The sequence below is a fragment of the Mustela nivalis genome (assembly GCF_964662115.1).
Source record: "Mustela nivalis genome assembly, chromosome: 16".
Lineage (NCBI taxonomy): Eukaryota > Metazoa > Chordata > Mammalia > Carnivora > Mustelidae > Mustela > Mustela nivalis.
In genome coordinates, this window is record NC_139035.1 from 66236476 (window position 1) to 66253524 (window position 17049).

The 17049-nt window shown below is 47.4% G+C and overlaps 1 protein-coding gene across 6 annotated transcripts in view; it reads left to right on the plus strand.

Annotated features, from left to right (window-relative positions):
• Nucleotides 1-13914: 13914 nt before the first annotated feature.
• Nucleotides 13915-17049, plus strand: part of FCRL5 (Fc receptor like 5) — a 32888-nt gene continuing 29753 nt past the window's right edge. For 5 of the 6 annotated variants that reach the window (XR_014304021.1, XM_082703149.1, XM_082703148.1 and 2 more), the window contains exon 1: nucleotides 13996-14179. Coding sequence is in view for 5 of the 6 variants with exons in the window: in XM_082703149.1 (XP_082559275.1) it covers nucleotides 14149-14179 (31 nt within the window). In the remaining variant the exon portion in view is untranslated. Of the gene's footprint in view, nucleotides 14180-17049 lie in introns of all 6 variants that reach the window. The other variant, XM_082703146.1, reaches the window with a different exon arrangement.

Genomic DNA, 17049 nt, shown 5'->3' on the forward strand with positions numbered 1-17049 from the left:
AATTGTAAGAACTCATTCTGAGGTATTTGTGGATCAAATGATACAAGCGTGTTTGAAATAACTCAGTAAGAGTTGGGTGGGTGTGATGAAACGGGGCTGGCCGGGGGTGCACCGTGTCCGAAGCTGGCTGGCAGGTACATTGCGGGAGGAAAGGGGTTTGGCACTTGTCTCTGCTTTTGTACGTGTTTAGTTTTCCACGATAAAGTACTAAAATGTCCCTACACGACACCATCTCAGTCTGGACCGCCAGCACCCCCACCCTGGCCGAGGACCCTCCTCCTTCAAGCTCGGGCTCGCCGTCTCCTTGCTGGTGTCTTTGCTCCGCACCCCCCGTTCCTAGCACCATGGTCATGTGGTCAGACCCTGGCAGTGGGTTCTCACTGCCCCTTGTGTGCCGGCAACACCCCACCGACTTTCCTCCCGGGCCTCCGAGGCCCCATCTCCTGTTCCTTCCCCCTCGTCTCTGAGCCACCGACACTGCCTGCACCAGGACAATCGCCCCCTAAAGCTCGCACGGAGAGCGCATCCTCACAGACGTCCATCAGGGCCTTGAGGTCTACCCTGAATCACTCATACTTCGGAAACTTGTCCCCGTCTTCAGCGCGGCTAATCTCCGTATCTGCTCTGCTTTACTTTTCCCCCTTAGCCCATCACTTCAAAGCACAGGACAAAATTTACTTATTACACTTCTCAGAATAGAAAGAAATGAAGTTTCACAGGGACAACACCTTCTGTCTCTTTGGCTCACAGATCCCGAGAACCTACAACCGTGCCTGGCATACAGTGGGTGCATAATAAACACTTTTTAGAGAATAAGTGATCGGTTTCATTGAAGTAAACCCCGTCCTCCTGGCGATGAAGGGACTGGGGTTAACAGTCCGCCCAAGGAGCAAGCGGACCCCACAGGGGTCTTCCACTCGATGGAAAGCTCAAGTTTGGCCCCGTGTCTGCCAGTGACCGGTCTGGCCTCGCGAGCAGGTGTTTCTAGAACCTCTGCACCCCCATCAATGCCGCTTCATTCGTGGTGCGACCCTCGAGCAAGCCGAGGGTTGCGGGAAGAGGCAGACTGACACGCACCCCTGGCAGGTTAGAGACCCGTGTCCAGAGGGGTGCACGGCCGGAAGCTCTAGCAACACCAGGACTCCCCGGGGTGGGCTGCACCTGGCCGGAACCAGCGGGAGCCACCCGGCCTGCCCAGGGCCCACTCAGAGGCAGCTTCATGGGTTATCAGGCTCTGGAGTCAGAGCTGGGCAGCCCAGTGCGACCCACCTTGCCTCTGATGCCCAGGGCCTGCCCGGGGTTGGGCTTCTCTCTGAAGAAAATGCGAGCAGCCACAGTCTGCGTGTGCAGGGACATGCTCAACAAGTCACGGGGGCCAGTGACACTGCGAAACCCAGAAGCGGAGGGACCGCGTGTCCCGAGAATTAAAAGAATTTGCTGAAGTGTAACAGCCAAACCTGCTTATTTTGCTGTCGCTGGGAGACCAGGGAGCCCGAAGATGATTTGGCCTGGGGCTGGGTCAGTGGGATTTGGCGCACTTGCCAGGCTCGGGGTTCCCGGCACCTGCACGAGCCGCGCGCGGTGGTCTGAACAAGCGGCGTTTGTGGTGGGCGGACTGTGACTGGAGCGAAGCTGACGTGACCCCGAGGTGTCGGGCAGGGCAAGAATCCCGGGTTTGTGTAGATGGGGCTGCGGATTTATCGTGTTTCACCCTGACTGCGTCTCCTAAGAGGGCCCGGAGGACAGTGCTTTCCACTCACAGCGCTGAAAAATACACGTCAGGAAACCCAAGCCTCCCTGAAAAGCATCAGAGAAATGGGCCCGGGACGGAGGTGAAGATGGGGCCTTGGAAGAGGACTCCCTGATTCCCACGGGTCCGGGGAGGCGCAGCCCCAGGCAAGTGCACAGCCCCCTGAGGGCACGGCTCCCAGGAGAGCCAGCAAGGCCAGAATGGTCATCAGAATACCAAGGCTGACCAGGACTCTGGAGCATGGGACCGGGAGACAGAAGCAGACACATCTGTGCCACTGAAAACGTCTGAGAGCCTGGCTCAGACAAGCGAGCCGTCACCACCCTGTAATCTGTGCCCGTTGCTACATCAGCCAGGGTTCTGCTGCGGACAGCAGAATCCGCTGCGGCTGGTTTATGGGGAGAGGGCTTCAATACGGGGCATTAAGGGACGGCTGAAGAGTGAGCCTCTAGGGCTGAGCAGCTCCCGGGGGCACCCTGCCCATGGGTGGGCAACCATCAAGGGGCCTCTGGGGCTCCAGGGAGAGCTGCTACAGCCAGGGGGAGCGGGGGTGACCGGGCCACCGATGGGGACAGGCTGCTCTGCTCGCTCCCCCTCTGGTTCTCCTCCATGTTGCTTTTATGCATCAGGATTTAATTTTCCACAAATTACTCCCCAGAAACTTCTAGAAAGTTTGACATTCACATTAGCTTTCTCTCCCTCAGCCTAAACTTTTTTTTTTTTTAAGAATTTTGATTGCTTTTGACAATCCCTTGCCTCTCCACTTGAGTCTAGGTAGAAAGCTGACCCGGATGACCTCCATGCCCCTTCCGGCTGGGTCTCCAGCGACCCCACGGGGCACACCTCCGGCCTTCCGCTCACATGAGTTCCACCCCCATTTCTTGCATATCATTTTTAATAAAATCCAAAAGGCCGAGCGTGAACTGGAGGTAAAATATAAAACAGCCAAATGTCAGGTCAAGAGTTTCAGAAAGAGGAACCCCAAGACAAATTTATCATTTATGTTTATGCAAAAGTGTGTTGGGTCTTTGGACTTCCCAGAGGCATGGAAAAATAACACCTCAGAGATTTACATAAGCAGGAGGGCGGGGGAAGGCCTCGAACCGGTTGGCTTCTGTTATTGTCTGGTTTAAAAAATGAGAGTTTTCATTAGGAAGTCAGCTCACCTGCATGGGGCCCTCCTTCTCTGAGAGCACAAGAAGCCAGTGCTCCCCCGGGGGGCTGCTCAGGACCACAGATGACAGAGCAGGGTGCGGGGCAGGAATATATACACCTGTTGGGGACCAGCGAAAAAGGGAAAGGTAAGACCCCTTGCTCAAAAGGCAAGGAAAAAAGTGTGGTTCCAAGTACAGAAATATAAAGCTTCTTCCTTTTTCCCGTGGTCTCTGCCTTGACTTGTCATGATGCTCTTAGTCATTCTAAGAAGAGAACAAATAAAATGTTAAGATATTACTGTGAATCTTCTTGTTCATCTTTATATTTTAACTGCAAACACAAGAGCACTTCCTGCCTCTGGGGTGTCTCGGAGGTCAGACAATTTACATCTCCTAGCGAACGCACACACATGCGTTCTCTCCTGATGAGGGGGCGGAAATGGGGAAAAGCACCGCTCGCCATTTTGCACCCATTTCTTCATACGTGCGGCTCCTGCCCACCCTGTCCGCCCTGGGGAAGCTGGGAGGGAAGGGGTCTGGGAGGGAAGGTTCCGCACAGGCTGCTCGGCCTTCTTCTCTCCAACACGGCGTTTCCAGCCTAAGCGATAAGCTAACGTGGGGCGCCGCGTACGGAGGGACAAGCATATTTCCTTGCTGAGCGTCCGGGTCTCTTACTGTGTTCGAAGCCAGGTTCTGGGTCAAACGGAAAGCGTGGCTTCTCAGAGCTGTTGGTCATCAATGCAACAAAACACTTGCTTTCCCCTCACTGACTCGCACGCCCTGTGGGCCCGCCTGGAGTTGTGTGTTCACGGGCCCTGGGAACGTGTTTGCGGACGGGCAGCGAGGAAAATGGGCACACGTGAGGCAGGGCTTACCTCTGCCCCCGTGTTCACTCCACGGTCCCATCAGACTTCATTCACAAAACACGGGTCCGGGGCGCCCGGGTGGCCCACTCTTGATGTCGGCTCAGGTCATGATCTCAGGGTCATGAGGTCGAGCCCTGTGTCCGGCTCCATGCTCAAAGGGGCGTCTGCTTCTCTCTCCCCCTCTCCCTCTCTTAAAAAAATAAAATTAAAATAATAAAATCTAAAAAGAAAACACAGTTTCAAAGAGAAAACCATCAGGAATTTCGAGACGGCGGCCGGACTCAGGGCCTTCCTGAGTGCTGGCCTGCGTGACGCCCGCTGGGCCGGCTACAGCTCGATGCTTCACGTCGTGAGGCACCGGTCAGCGGCCGACTCCCGCTGGGAACCCACCTCCTGGGATAAACAGGCCCCCCCAAATTCAAGCTCTCTTTTTCTAGATTCTCCGTGGTTATTTGAACCACTGTTGTCTTCGTCATTGGGTTAGTGCTGGGGTTAGAAAGCACTTGCACCCACGGGCCCCAGGCTGAGGGCAGCCCCGTGACTCAGCTACCACGAAGGTGGAAAGGTCAGAGGTCAGGAGCCAGGGTAGGGGGGCTCGGGAGCTCCCCACCTGCCTTTTGCGTGGCCCTTCTCGGTGCTGGCGGCCCAGACTTTACAAGCGGCGGATCCAGTGCTGACGGCCAGGCTGCAGGGACCAGTAACACCTGCTTCCTACACGAGGAAACCGGGGCCCAAACTCCTGAGACCCGGCCCCCTGTCTGTCCGCCGGCAGCCCGGCCGGCCTCCCACGCAGCGAGCCTCCTCCCTGGCCAGCGACCCGCGTCTGAACAGATGAGACGGGTGTGTGTGGAGACGGCCACGCTGGGAGGAAGTGCGCAGGGAAGAGGGCCTCTGTGGGGAGGTTTCGGGGGGGTCCGCCTCGGCGCGTCCCCAAGGTGGGCAGGTTGTGCTTGGCAAACCGCAGGATGGCTGCCTTCCTCCGTTAGCTTTTCTAGTGAGAACCAGGCTCATCGGGGAGCCAAGGAGAAAAAAAATCCACGGAAGCGGACTTACAGGAGACCTTCGGAGGCTGAACTGTGGGGGGCGGGGGCGCGACTGGAGGACGAGCCATAAGCTGGGAGACGGGGGCGTCTGTCCTGGAGCCCCGTGCGAGGTGGACAGGCAGAGCTCACGGAGAAGGGGCAGCATTCACGGACGAGGTTGAGGGCCAGTGTAGCCTGACCGAACACCCACTCTGGACGCGGTCAGGAGGACGGTGGCAAGGAGGCACGTGCCCCAAGGATGTGAGTGAGTGGTTTGCCTCCAGCCCCAGAAAGTCTGATGGCGGACGGCAGACAAGGCCTTTCTTCATTATTTCTGCCTCTTGCCCTCACCTACGAGACTCAAGGTGCTGCAGACTCCACCCGAAAGGAAGCTGTGAAATCCTCCTTGAAACTCTTAACAAATCTGGTCATCCTGGCCAAGAACGCTCAAACCTCAAGGCACCCCTTCACCGAACACTGAAGCAGACACAGAGGTGAGCCCCCGAAATGCGCACGAAGTGAAAGCAGCCGGACCCAGGAGAGCCGCATCCCGCGAGTCCACGGTGCGGTCAGACAGGCAAACCTACAGAGAAAGAAAGTAAATTAGTAATCTGCTGCCTGGGCCTGTGCGGGGGAATGGAAAGTTCTATCTGGGGTAGTGGAAATTTTTACGACTTGGGCGGTGGTGCTAAGACAAGTGACTTTTTTCTTCGAAAATTATGCTTCAGTGGAGTGATTCAATATATAAGCGTTCGCTCAGTGATTTTTCCTAAGCGTTCATTCCTGCGCATCGGGGCAGTTGGGTAGCATCCCTGAGGTGTAGAAACCTGAGAGACCAGCAGGCTTCAGGGCAAGCCGGCCGGGTTTTGTGTTTCTCCAACCCAAGGGCACCGGTGTGGCTGCCTCTGTTTGTAAAGACAAAGCAACTTGGGGTCAAGTTTAATTATTTGTTTAAGGTCATGCAGCTGGTAAGCGGCAAAGCCCCGTGTCTCCCTGGGGACAGAGCCTGCCCCCGTCCCCTGCCTGGTCCTACAGAACACTGCCTCATAGATTTCCCCTCCTCAAAATGACCTCAGAGTGCCATTTAAGAAATTAAACTCTCCCTTCGTCCAGATTTGTTCACGCCGCGAAGACTTTTCCCTCACCTGTGTGCGCCCTCTTGCCACTACGTTCCATGAGAGCGTTCCCTGTGGTTTCCTCGATGACAGAGGATCATTATGGGAGGTGCCACCTTTTTCCCAGAGGGACTCACAGAGCCCTGCAAGGATCAGGTGACTGTGGCTCATCCCCCCTTCCTACCAAAGGTCCCCCACAAGCATTTGGCTTTGATCTGCAGGGACCCAGAGCCATGGTAGGCATATGCAGAAATAGTACCGTGTGTATTTATGAACTCAGAACACGGGGTTTCAGGACTTCCTTTTCCTGCCACCAGGGACTCAGAATAGGCCCTTAATTGGTCTTGCAAATCATTTAACCATAGAAACTACGGCTTTAGCAGTGTTGCATCTGGAACCCTGCTCAAACGTCAACGACCATTGAATCTCTTCACAGAATTTGCAGGACCCCTGCCCAGATGGTTGGGGGTTCCAGTCCCGCCTCCACCACTTATTGGCTGTGAGGCTCTGGGTTCACAAGGGACTGGAAGTTAAGGCCCTTAATGTCCTTGAGCCTCGGTTTCCCTCAGCCATGAAATGAGGTAATAACACCTGCCTGAGAGCATGCTGTCTTGGTCCCCACTCAACACGCTTCGGGTTGAGGCAAAGATTGAATCAGGAAAGCCAGACAATGTGCCTAGTGTGATGCTCTACTACGGTAAGCATCCAGCAATGGGGAACCCTGAGGATAAGGATCTTGTTCAGTTCCAGATAAAGCTTATCTGCCACATTTTACTCTCTGAGACCAACCACAACTGTCAAAAAGAATGAAACTTTTGAAAAGTCACATCCCCATTCACAAGCTAGGAAGAACAGCTCTTAATCTCAGTGAAATTCAAATTTTAAACCAAACCAAGGGAAGAAAGAAGGTGTCTGTGAACACAGACCCCTACACACAGCTCTAGGAAGACGTCCAGCTTCTGCAAACGTTGCTGGCAAAACCCTCAAGGTCAAAGCTTCAGCACATGACCCTGACTCAAAAGGTAAGATTTCTCAGAGTTCACAGTCTCTCATGGTTTGTGTCCCCCTCTGATTTCCCCCAATTCACTTTTCCTTTCCTTCTCCTACTGTCCTCTGTGTTATTCCGTATGCTCCACAAGTAAGTGAGACCATATGATAATTGACTCTCTCTGCTTGACTCACTTCACTCAGCATCATCTCCTCCAGTCCCGTCCATGTTGACACAAAAGTTGGGCCTTCATCCTTTCTGAGAAACAAACTGGGGGTTTGGGAAGGAGGGGGTGGGGGTTAGGTGAGCCGGGTGGTGGGTATTAAGGAGGCGTGTATTGCGTGGAACACTGGGTGTGGTGCATAAACAAATGAATTTTGGAACACTGAAAAAAAATATTTTTTTTTAAAAAGGCAAGATTCGGGGGTTTGAGGGCTGGGACGGGGTGGTAAGGCTGAACAAAGCACCACGCAGACACAGGAGGGGATGGTGGGCCGTCTTGTCTCTGCAGGTGCAAACGCCATCAGCTGGAGAGAAGTACAAGCCAACCCTGTCACAAAGAAATGCCGTGACATGCTTCAAGCCAGGAGGACTGCCCTCTGCCCCCAGGACAGAGGCCGTGGCAGAGACGGTGAGGAAATGCTGTGAAGCAACACGGGTAGGTGGGAGCTGCCTGCTGCCCGGCTCACAGCCCTGGTCTTGCCCACCCAGACCTCTTCTTCAGCCGACACACAGCTGGGAGAGCCGGGGCCTCGTGCAGAGATGAGCTGCGCTGGAATGTTACGAGCATTGGGTTCACCATAAGGACAAGAGTAATTTTGGCAAAGAGTATGACCAGAAGTAGACCCGTGCCACTAAGTCAAGCAGGGGAAATCAGAAAAATTCTTTGAAAAGTTCTCTTTTTTATATAATAAACGTTTTGGGAGTGAAAAACAAAAAGAAGAAACAAGGTTGGAGGTAAATGCAAATCGTTTGAAAACAGAAAAAGACTAAAGACGGCTACAATGTACTGCGCGATGAAAGACAGCTTTGAGAAAAGTAAGCACACTAAAATGGGGAGGAATTAGAAGGTTAAAATTATTATGGGAAAAGAACGGGTAAGAGTGACGCCGGAAGAGCCAACGCACCCATTCTTGGCACGCTGAGCAAAGCCAACGGAATAAACGAAAATAGAAAATATCTAAAGTTGTAATAGAAGAGGGCATCCCGAGCACAGAGATAGGACCGGCAGGCAGACATTCTGATGAAGGGCCAGTCCAGCTGGGGGAACAGGAAGGGGTCGAGCGACAGGAACGCCGCGGGGAGAGGCAGGGTTCGAACCCACACTGCAAGAGGACCAGACAATGCTGCAAGAGAAGCATGTTGAACCAAGAACTTCAAACCCAGGTATCCTCAGAATAAAGGCAAAGACAGATTCTTTCTGACATGTAAGAGCGTAGGGACCGGAGCTCAGGGAGCCCTGAGGACAAACTAGAACGTGGAGTTGGAGGTGAGCCCTCGACCCACGAGAACACGGTGCCGACACTCTGCAGTTGTAGCTCTCGGCACAAAGGGTATAACTTGCAAAATGTGGAAATCATATTATTACGAACCAGGAGATGAAAGAGACGAAAACATGGGGAGAAGTAAAGTGGGCTGATTTCTTTCTTTTTTCCTCAGGAAATAGAGTCCAATTAAGAAAAAGAGCTTTCAGAACACTAGAGTCATAGAGTTAACCCACTAAGAGAAGGAAGAGGCAGCTACACGGGGCCTCTTCGGAGTACGAGCAGCGTAATACAGCCCTTAAAGAAAATACAGACCGGGGGCCGAAGGAAAATAAAACGACTAGAAGAGAAACTTTGATGACACAGACTTAAACGACAGAACGAAGACCAACACAGTTAGTTGCCCTATGAATGTATAACAAATGTTATACAAGTGATAGACATTTGGGATCTAAAAATAAGACCCAATGGGCTTTTGCCTATCCTATATGCAAGAAATAATTCTACAACAAAGTGACCTAGAAGGTAAAGTAAATCGATGCTAAAAGCATACCCAGTAGACACACAAACAGGAATCCTGACATTAATACCAAACAAACCTAATTCAAGCTAAAAAGAAAATTAAAAAATTTAAATTGTACCAAAAGAAGGGTACTATATAGTGATAAAGAACCTGAGGTTGATCATGAACCTCCATCTGTCAGATCACATAATTTTACAACTTACAAGTCAACCAAAAGTTAGCAGGACAAGAGAACAGCAAAGATCTACTTTAACGTATTGAATCAGCCGGTTCCACTCAGTGTGTGTAGAATCTTCTTTCCTGAAGATAAAGAGTAGACACTCCTTTTCAGGGAATTCTTAACAACAACAAAGACCACGTTAGATCACAGAAACTCCTGGTAAATTCCAGAAAGTAGGGTATGTACACACCATATTCTTGGATTAAAATGGAATGATTAATAAAACGTCATTATTAATAGCAAAAAAAAAAATAGAAAAAGAAAAATCTACCATGTAGATATTTGAAAATTCTAAAAATTCCAGTTTCAAAGAGAAATTCAAAACTGAAATTGCAAACTATCTAGGACATGCTATAATAAAGACTGTATCAGAACTTACAAAATATGGCTAAAGCGCAGAAAAAAATTCATAGCTTTGAATATTCATATTGATAAACAGGAAAAAAATTAAAATAGATCAACATTTTATTGAGTAATTTGAAGACAACAGTACATCTAAGAAACACATAAATGTAAAAATTACAAAACAGGAAAAAGAGCTGTAATAAAATTCAGGAGCTGGTTATTTTGAAATTAAGATATAAACACCAGGAAATAAAACCCAGGAAAAATAAGGAAAATCAAATAAAAATAAAAGTTGTCCTGAGGTAAGAAGAAAGTCTGAACAGATAAATTACCATGGTGGGAATTTAGACCGTTACCAAGGAACAATCTTATTGAAAAAAACAAAAATCAGTTCAAGACAGTTTCGCAGCTAGATTTTTTGGTAACACTCTTGACTATATTCCCTACTGTACCTTAAAAGTTAATTTTTTATTTCAAGTAACACGTCCAATATGAGTCAGGAGCTCCCCCCCCCCACCCCGCACAAAAGGGCAGATGACCTGGCTTTCACCACTGTGTACCTGTGATCTCTGAGACACACCGGCTTTTGGGACACACACACACCTGCTCTCGTCTATGTCAGCCTGGGAGAAGCAGGCGCCGCTTCCACTCACAGTCCACCAGACACACCTACTCACACGGTCCTCTGCTATTTGGGAGCTGGGAAATGTGGAATATGTGGCTATTCCCAGAGCAGTAAATGTCTGCCCTATAGCACTGGCTGATGATTAAAGGCCAAGAGAAATAAAATACCAAAATTGGAAAGAATAAGGTAAAATTGAAACATACATGCATAAAAAAGCAGAAGCTGAGGCAGACTAAAATTAGTAAGAATGCAGATTTGAATGACATGTTTAACAAGCTTGAATTAATTAGAAAAATAAACTCGAAGACAAAGGCATTATTAGGGATAAATGAAGTATAACTTAATGGTGAAAGATAAAAATACCATTCCTAAGAGAGATATAATAAGCCAATCTCAGTTACCTATTGGTGCATAGAAAACCACCCCCAAAACTTGTGGCTTAAAATAGCAGTGATGCTGTGGGTTGTCCATGCACCTGGGCCAGCTAGGGTCCCTCAGGGAGCTGCGTTCACCTAGGAACGCAGTCAGTGGGAACAGGCAAGATGGCTTCATTCACACGTCTGGAGCCTCACCTGGGGAGGCAGGGGCAGTGGCCGGTGGTAGGACTCTCCAGTAGGGCGCTCAGACTTCATACCGATAGAGCCTGGCTCCAAGACAATAAAACAAACCTTGCCAGGGCTCTGAAGGGTCAGGTTCAAAACGTGGTTAGCTTTACTTCTGCCACGTTCTATTGGCAAGTCACAGGCCAGCTAGATTCAAGCATGAAGGACATACAATGAACTTTCTGATGGCAAGAGCAGGGCGCACGTGCAGATGTGAGAAGAGTTGTCTCTTGGGAGACCGTCCACCCTCTAGCCACAACATGCACATCCTTCTTATGTGAAAAATAAGCCCACCACCTCCAGAGACCCCCGAAGATCTATCCAATCACAGTAACAGATTCAGATAGAGATTCGATCCTGTCAATCAGGTCCAAAGGTAGATGCGCCCCCTCCGATGTGGTTCTCAGGTTAGAAACATCTAGAGAAACTGCGGGTTGCTGGAAGGGAGCAGGATGGGGGGATGGGCTCACTGGGGGATGGGCATTGAGGAGGGCAACTGAAGCGACGGGCACTGGGTGTTCTGTGCCACCAATGGGCTACCGAGTTCTATCTCTCAGATGAGTAATACAGTATTTGTTCATTAAATTGAATTTAAATTTAAAAAATTAAAAAGGAACATAGAGAGATAAGATAGACATTTAATAGTGGTAAGTGTGTCAAACCACCAAAAGAAATAATAATTCTAAATGTATGTGCACCCCATGAAACTTCAACATATAAAATGAAAACATGAGCAGAAATGAAAGAAGTAGACAAATTCACCATTACAGTGGAAAGTTTTAACACAGTTCTTTTGGTAATTGACAGAAAATCAGAAAAAAAAAAAAAGTGTAGCTATATGCCAACAATAAATATTTAGGAAAAAACTTGATGATGTCACTTACAGTTATATCAAAAATACATATCAAATATTTAGGAACAAGCCTAACAAAAGATGTAACTTCTACAAGTTACAGAGAATTCTTGAGAGAAGTTCAAGCTGACCTACATAAAGGGAGAGCTACCCCTGTTTATGGATTGGAAGACTCACTCCATGTTAATTTATATAAATTGACTTACCAAGTCAGCATAATTCCAAGTATTAAAAATTCAGTGGGTTTTTGGTATTGTTTTGTGGTTTTTTTTTTTTTTGAGAAGACAGAAGTAGAAATTCACAAGTTGATTTTTAAATGCACAGAAAAATATAAAGAGACCAAAAGAGCCACAGATTTGTTGAGGAAGAGCAATATTCATGACAAACTATTAGATACTAAAACTTACTAAAAAGCAACATTAGGGGCTCCTAGGTGGATCAGTCATTACATGTCCGGCTTCAGCTTAGGTCATGATCCCAGGGTCCTGGATTCGAGTCCCACATCGGGTCCCCTGCTTAGTGGGGAGTCTGCTTCTCCCTCTCCCTCTGCCTCTCCCCCACTGTTAGTGAGTTCACACACTCTCTCGTGCTCTCTCACGTGCGCTCTTTCCCTCTCTCACTTGCGAAATAAATACATATAATCTTTTAAAAAATAAAAATAAAAAGCAACATTAATTGGGACAGTGTGGTGCCGGCATGAGAACGGACAGCCAAAGGGAAGAGAAGAGTCCCCAGAAGCAGAGCCATGCGGCTGTTGGTTTATGACAAAGGTGAAATTGCATGGAGCTGTGGAGAGCCTGGATTTTCAGTAAATATGAGAACTGAGCAAAGTGGCCACTTGTAAGTGATTATAGACCCTTAAACACAAAAGTCAATTCCAATGATATAGTAGATAAAATAAAAGTAAAATAAATATTTCTAGAAAGTAACAGAACAGTTTCAAGAGCTTAGAGTAGATAAAATTTCCTGAAAGGGACGGGAAAAGCTCTAACCATAAAGGAAAAGATTGATAAAGGGCACATCAGAGTTGGAGGAGTGGTTTGCCAAAAGGTCTCATCACAGGGGGACCAGGCAAGCCACAGACCAGGGAAGACATTGCAATACGTACCCAAAAAAGGACCCATGTCCAGCTTTAAAAGCCCACGATACAGAATGAGAAAGTCTGAAAAACAATAGAAAAATGGGAAAGGATTTGAACAGACATTTCACATTAAGAAAGACTATCTAAATTGCCAATTAAAATATGAAAGTTGCTCAACTGTAAAATTCACCAGGGACACAATTGAAACCACGTTGAGATCATCCCCGCAGAAGGGCTGAAACTCACAAGAATTCATGTAATACCACCATCGCCAAGGATTTCAGAGCAATGAGAACTCGCACACCCTGGCTGATGGGGGTGCGCGTTAGCACAACAATTTGGAAAATAGTTTCGTGGTACCTTCTAAAAATATACGCAAGCCTTGGGAGCCACAGATTCCCCTCCTGGGCGTGTACCCAGTAGAAATGTGTGCACACGCACTCCACGAGATTGACCCAGGATTATTCACAGCAGTGCTGTTTGCATTCAAAAGCATAAAAAGCCTCTTTGCTCACATTTGAGGTCCTCCTGCTGGACTAAGATGGATCAACCTCTACTTTCCCTGATATGCTTTTCTGGTCTCTGAGCACAGCAGGTGGGAGGAAGCACAGTATACGTAAAACGATGTGCATTTGTAGATGTGAACGGTCCCCTTAGGAGACCAGGGTATAACCTTGAGAAAGGGGTAAAAGATGTTATTTGAAAGGAAGAAACTGGCACTCCTCACGGTACTAATGTCTTCAGGATCTTTGTTGACCAGGATGGAAACTTGACCTAAAAAGTTCTAAAAGCAATACACATACATAGTAATTTTTTTTTTAATCAAACAGTATAAAAAGACATAAAATGAGTATTTCCTTCCCCATCCACAGTTCTTTAAATGTAACTACTATGTTAGGTACAGTTTCCAGGAAGAAAGAAAAGTATATCTCTATCGGTTGATACACACACGCATTCCATTTTTCCCATGGACGCCACTGGGACCACAGTTCGTGTATCAGGCCCCTCCTCACGTCTTCCTCTTCCCACTAGCCCGGGGGGTGTTGCCTGATGATCCCTGCGGGTTGGCCTCATCCATAAGGGCTACATTGCATACTGTTGTAACGATGTATCAGAATATTTGCAACAGTCCCACATTCGAGATCTTTCCCGCGTTTGCAGTGCTTGGGCAATTCTGGATGGCGCTACCATAAACATTCTCTTCGACAACGCACGCATACTTTCCTCAAGGTGATTTCTCAGCGTTAGAAATGCGGGGACAAGGGTATGTGCTTTTTAAAAACCCTAGCATTCTTTCCTCACTTTGATCACAGGGCAGGAAAATTTGATTAGTAGTTAAAAATGGGTACTTCCACTTCCTTTTTTCTAATTCACTGAGGCATCTTGCTCTCTGAAAAAGAAATTTTTCAGATGTGCTCCTTGAGGCTGCTGGGCGGTGTCCTACTCTCAGATCAAAACCAGCCCTGTTACTCCTGAGAAAACTGCTCTTTCGGTCTCAGCCCTGGGCAGGCCAGGCCTTCATGCTGCTGTGGGTGTCAGTGCTGGTCCTGGGTGAGTAGAACTTCTCAATGGGGTCCCCAGGTAGGGCAGGGACAGCCTCTCTCCCCCGCTGGGCCTGGTCCTTCTTACAGCTCAGACATTCTTTCCTGTGCGGGAGGATTATATTCTCGGGATTCACCATCCAGTTCAGCAGTTTCTCCCTCGAGGCTGAAGGAGTGGTCAGAGCAGGGATAAAGCTTCAGTCCTACAGAGGAGGAAGCCTCGTGACCCCAACAGTTAAGGTCCTAGTCATTGTTTTTCTACAATAAATATTGCTTCAAGAAGTCCAGAAAACGTATGACGTTCGCTTGTTCCTATTGCCTTATTTCCAGAAGACCTTCCTTTTCTCTCTGCAAAGGACGTATACTTACTGCTTGTATGACAAGCCCAGGTCCTGGTCCTGGGCAGGGGAGGGCACTGTCTCTACCACAAAAGATGTCTCCTTCCCTGTACTCAAATGCAAACCACAGCAGTGATGGGAGGGACCCAGAAGGGAGGTAGGGAAGGCACGAGGAAAACCTAAGGCAGGCGACAGTCCTTTTCCAGGCTTATTGACGTGTAATCGACAAATAAAAATTGTACACACTTAAGATGTAAAAGGTGACATTTTGATATAATATATTATTAAAATAAGTGCCCTGATTGAGCTAATTAACATTTCCATCTTTTCACTTCACCTTTTGTGCGTGTTTGGTAGGAACTCTCAGAATCTCCTCTCCCTGCAAATTTCAAGTATACCTGACGATTAACTACAGTCATCGCTGTGCATTAGATCTCCAGAACTTACTTATCTTGTCAACGAAAGTTTGTTTCTTTTGACCCACATCTCCCCGTTCCCCACCACCCGGAAAACACCAGTTTATTCTTTGCTTCTGTGTCAACTTTAGGTTCCACATGCAGTGGGGTCATGCAGTATTCACCTGGATCTGGCTAATTTCACTGACCTGCGTGTCCTCCGCGTCCATCCACGTTGTCACATCAGCAGGATTTCCTTTTTTGAGGCTGAATAATACTTCATGGTGTATCTGTGCCATGTTGTCCTTATACTCATCGGAGGGCAGATATTTAAAATGTTTCCATATACTGGCTACTGTAGAGAATGGGGCCGTGAACACAGGAGGGCAGGTGTCTCTGGGAGATACTAGTATCATTTCCTTTGGATGCGTATCCAGAAGGGGGATTGCTCGGTCATATGGTAGTTTTATTTTTAAATGTTTGAAGAACCTTCATGCTGTTTTTGCACAATAGCTACTCCAAGTACATTCCCACCAACAGCACAGAAGACTTCTTTACTCCGCTTCCTAGACAATGCTTGTTATCTTCTGTCTTTGTGATAATAATCGATCTGACAGGCGTGAGGTGATGTCTCATTGTGGCTTTTGATGTGCATCTCCCTGATGATGAGTGATGTGGAGCATCTTTTCATATACTTCTTGGCCATTTGTATATCTTCTGTTGAGAATATCAGTTCAGGTCCTTACCTGTTTTGTTTTGGGTTGTTTTTTGGTTTTGTTTTTGTTTTTTTAAAGTATTTATTTATTTATTTGACAGAGAGAGACCACAAGTAGGCAGAGAGGCAGGCAGGAGGGGGCGGGAAGCAGGCTTCCCGCTGAGCAGAGAGCCCGATGCGGGGCCTGATCTCAGGGCCCTGAGACCATGACCTGAGCCGAAGGCAGAGGTTTCAACCCACTGAGCCACCCAGGCGCCCTCCTTACCTGTTTCTTAATGAGTCTGTTTTCTTGCTGATTTGTTAGAATTCCTTATACACGCTAGATATTAAGCCCCCTTATCAGATAAATGGCTTACAAATATTTTCTCCCATTCTGCTAGTTACCTCTTCATGCTGTTGACTATTTTCTTTGCTGTGCATAAGCTTTTTATTTTGATGCAATCCCATTTGTCTATTTTTCTTTTGTTCCCTGTACTTGTATGTGAGTCAATATATTCAAGTTTCTTTTTGTACATGGTGAGATATAAGGGCCCAATTTTTTTCTTCATGTGAATATTCAGTTGGACCAGCACATTATACAAAAGACTATGCTTTCCCCACTGTGTGTTCGAAGCACTCTTGAAGACCAGTCGACTGTAAATGTATGGATTTATTTCTGGGTCCTTGATTCTGTTTCATTGCTCTCTATGTCTGCTTTCATGGCCGTTTTAGGTTACTACAGTTTTGTAATACAGTTTGAGGTCGAGAAGTACGATGTCTCCAGTTTGGTTTTCATTCCGTATTGCCTTGAATCTTAGAGTCTTCTGCAGCTCCATAAAGATTTTGGGATTCTTTTTCCGAGTTCTGTGAAGAAGTGCCATTGGAACTTTGATAGGGATTACATTGAATCTGTAGATTGCTTTGTGTAATATGAACATTTTAACGTATTAGTCGTTCCAAGCCATAAACCCAGGATGTCTTTATATTTATTTGTGTTTTCTCTCATTTCTTTCATTGTTTTGTAGTTTTCAGTATAGAGATTGTTCACCTCCTTGGTTAAATTTATTCCTAAATATTTTATTCTTGTTGATGTTATTGTAAGTAGGATTGTTTCCCTGTTTGCTTTTTCAAATAGTTTCTTGCTCGTGTATGGAAATGTAACTCATTTTTGTGCATTGACTGTGTGTCCTTCAGCTGTACTGAATGTGTTTTTTAGTTCCAACAGTTTTTTGGCAGAACCTTTAGGGTTTTCTATATATAGGATAATACCATCTGCGAACAGACCACTTTACTTCTTCCTTTCTGATTCGGATGTCTTTTAGTTCTTTTTCTTGCCTAATTACTCTGGCTAGGACTTCCAGCACTATACTGAATAGAAGCAGCGAGAGAGAGCATTCTTGCACTGTTCCTGATCTGAAAGGAAAAGCTTTAGCTTGTCACCATTGACTATGAT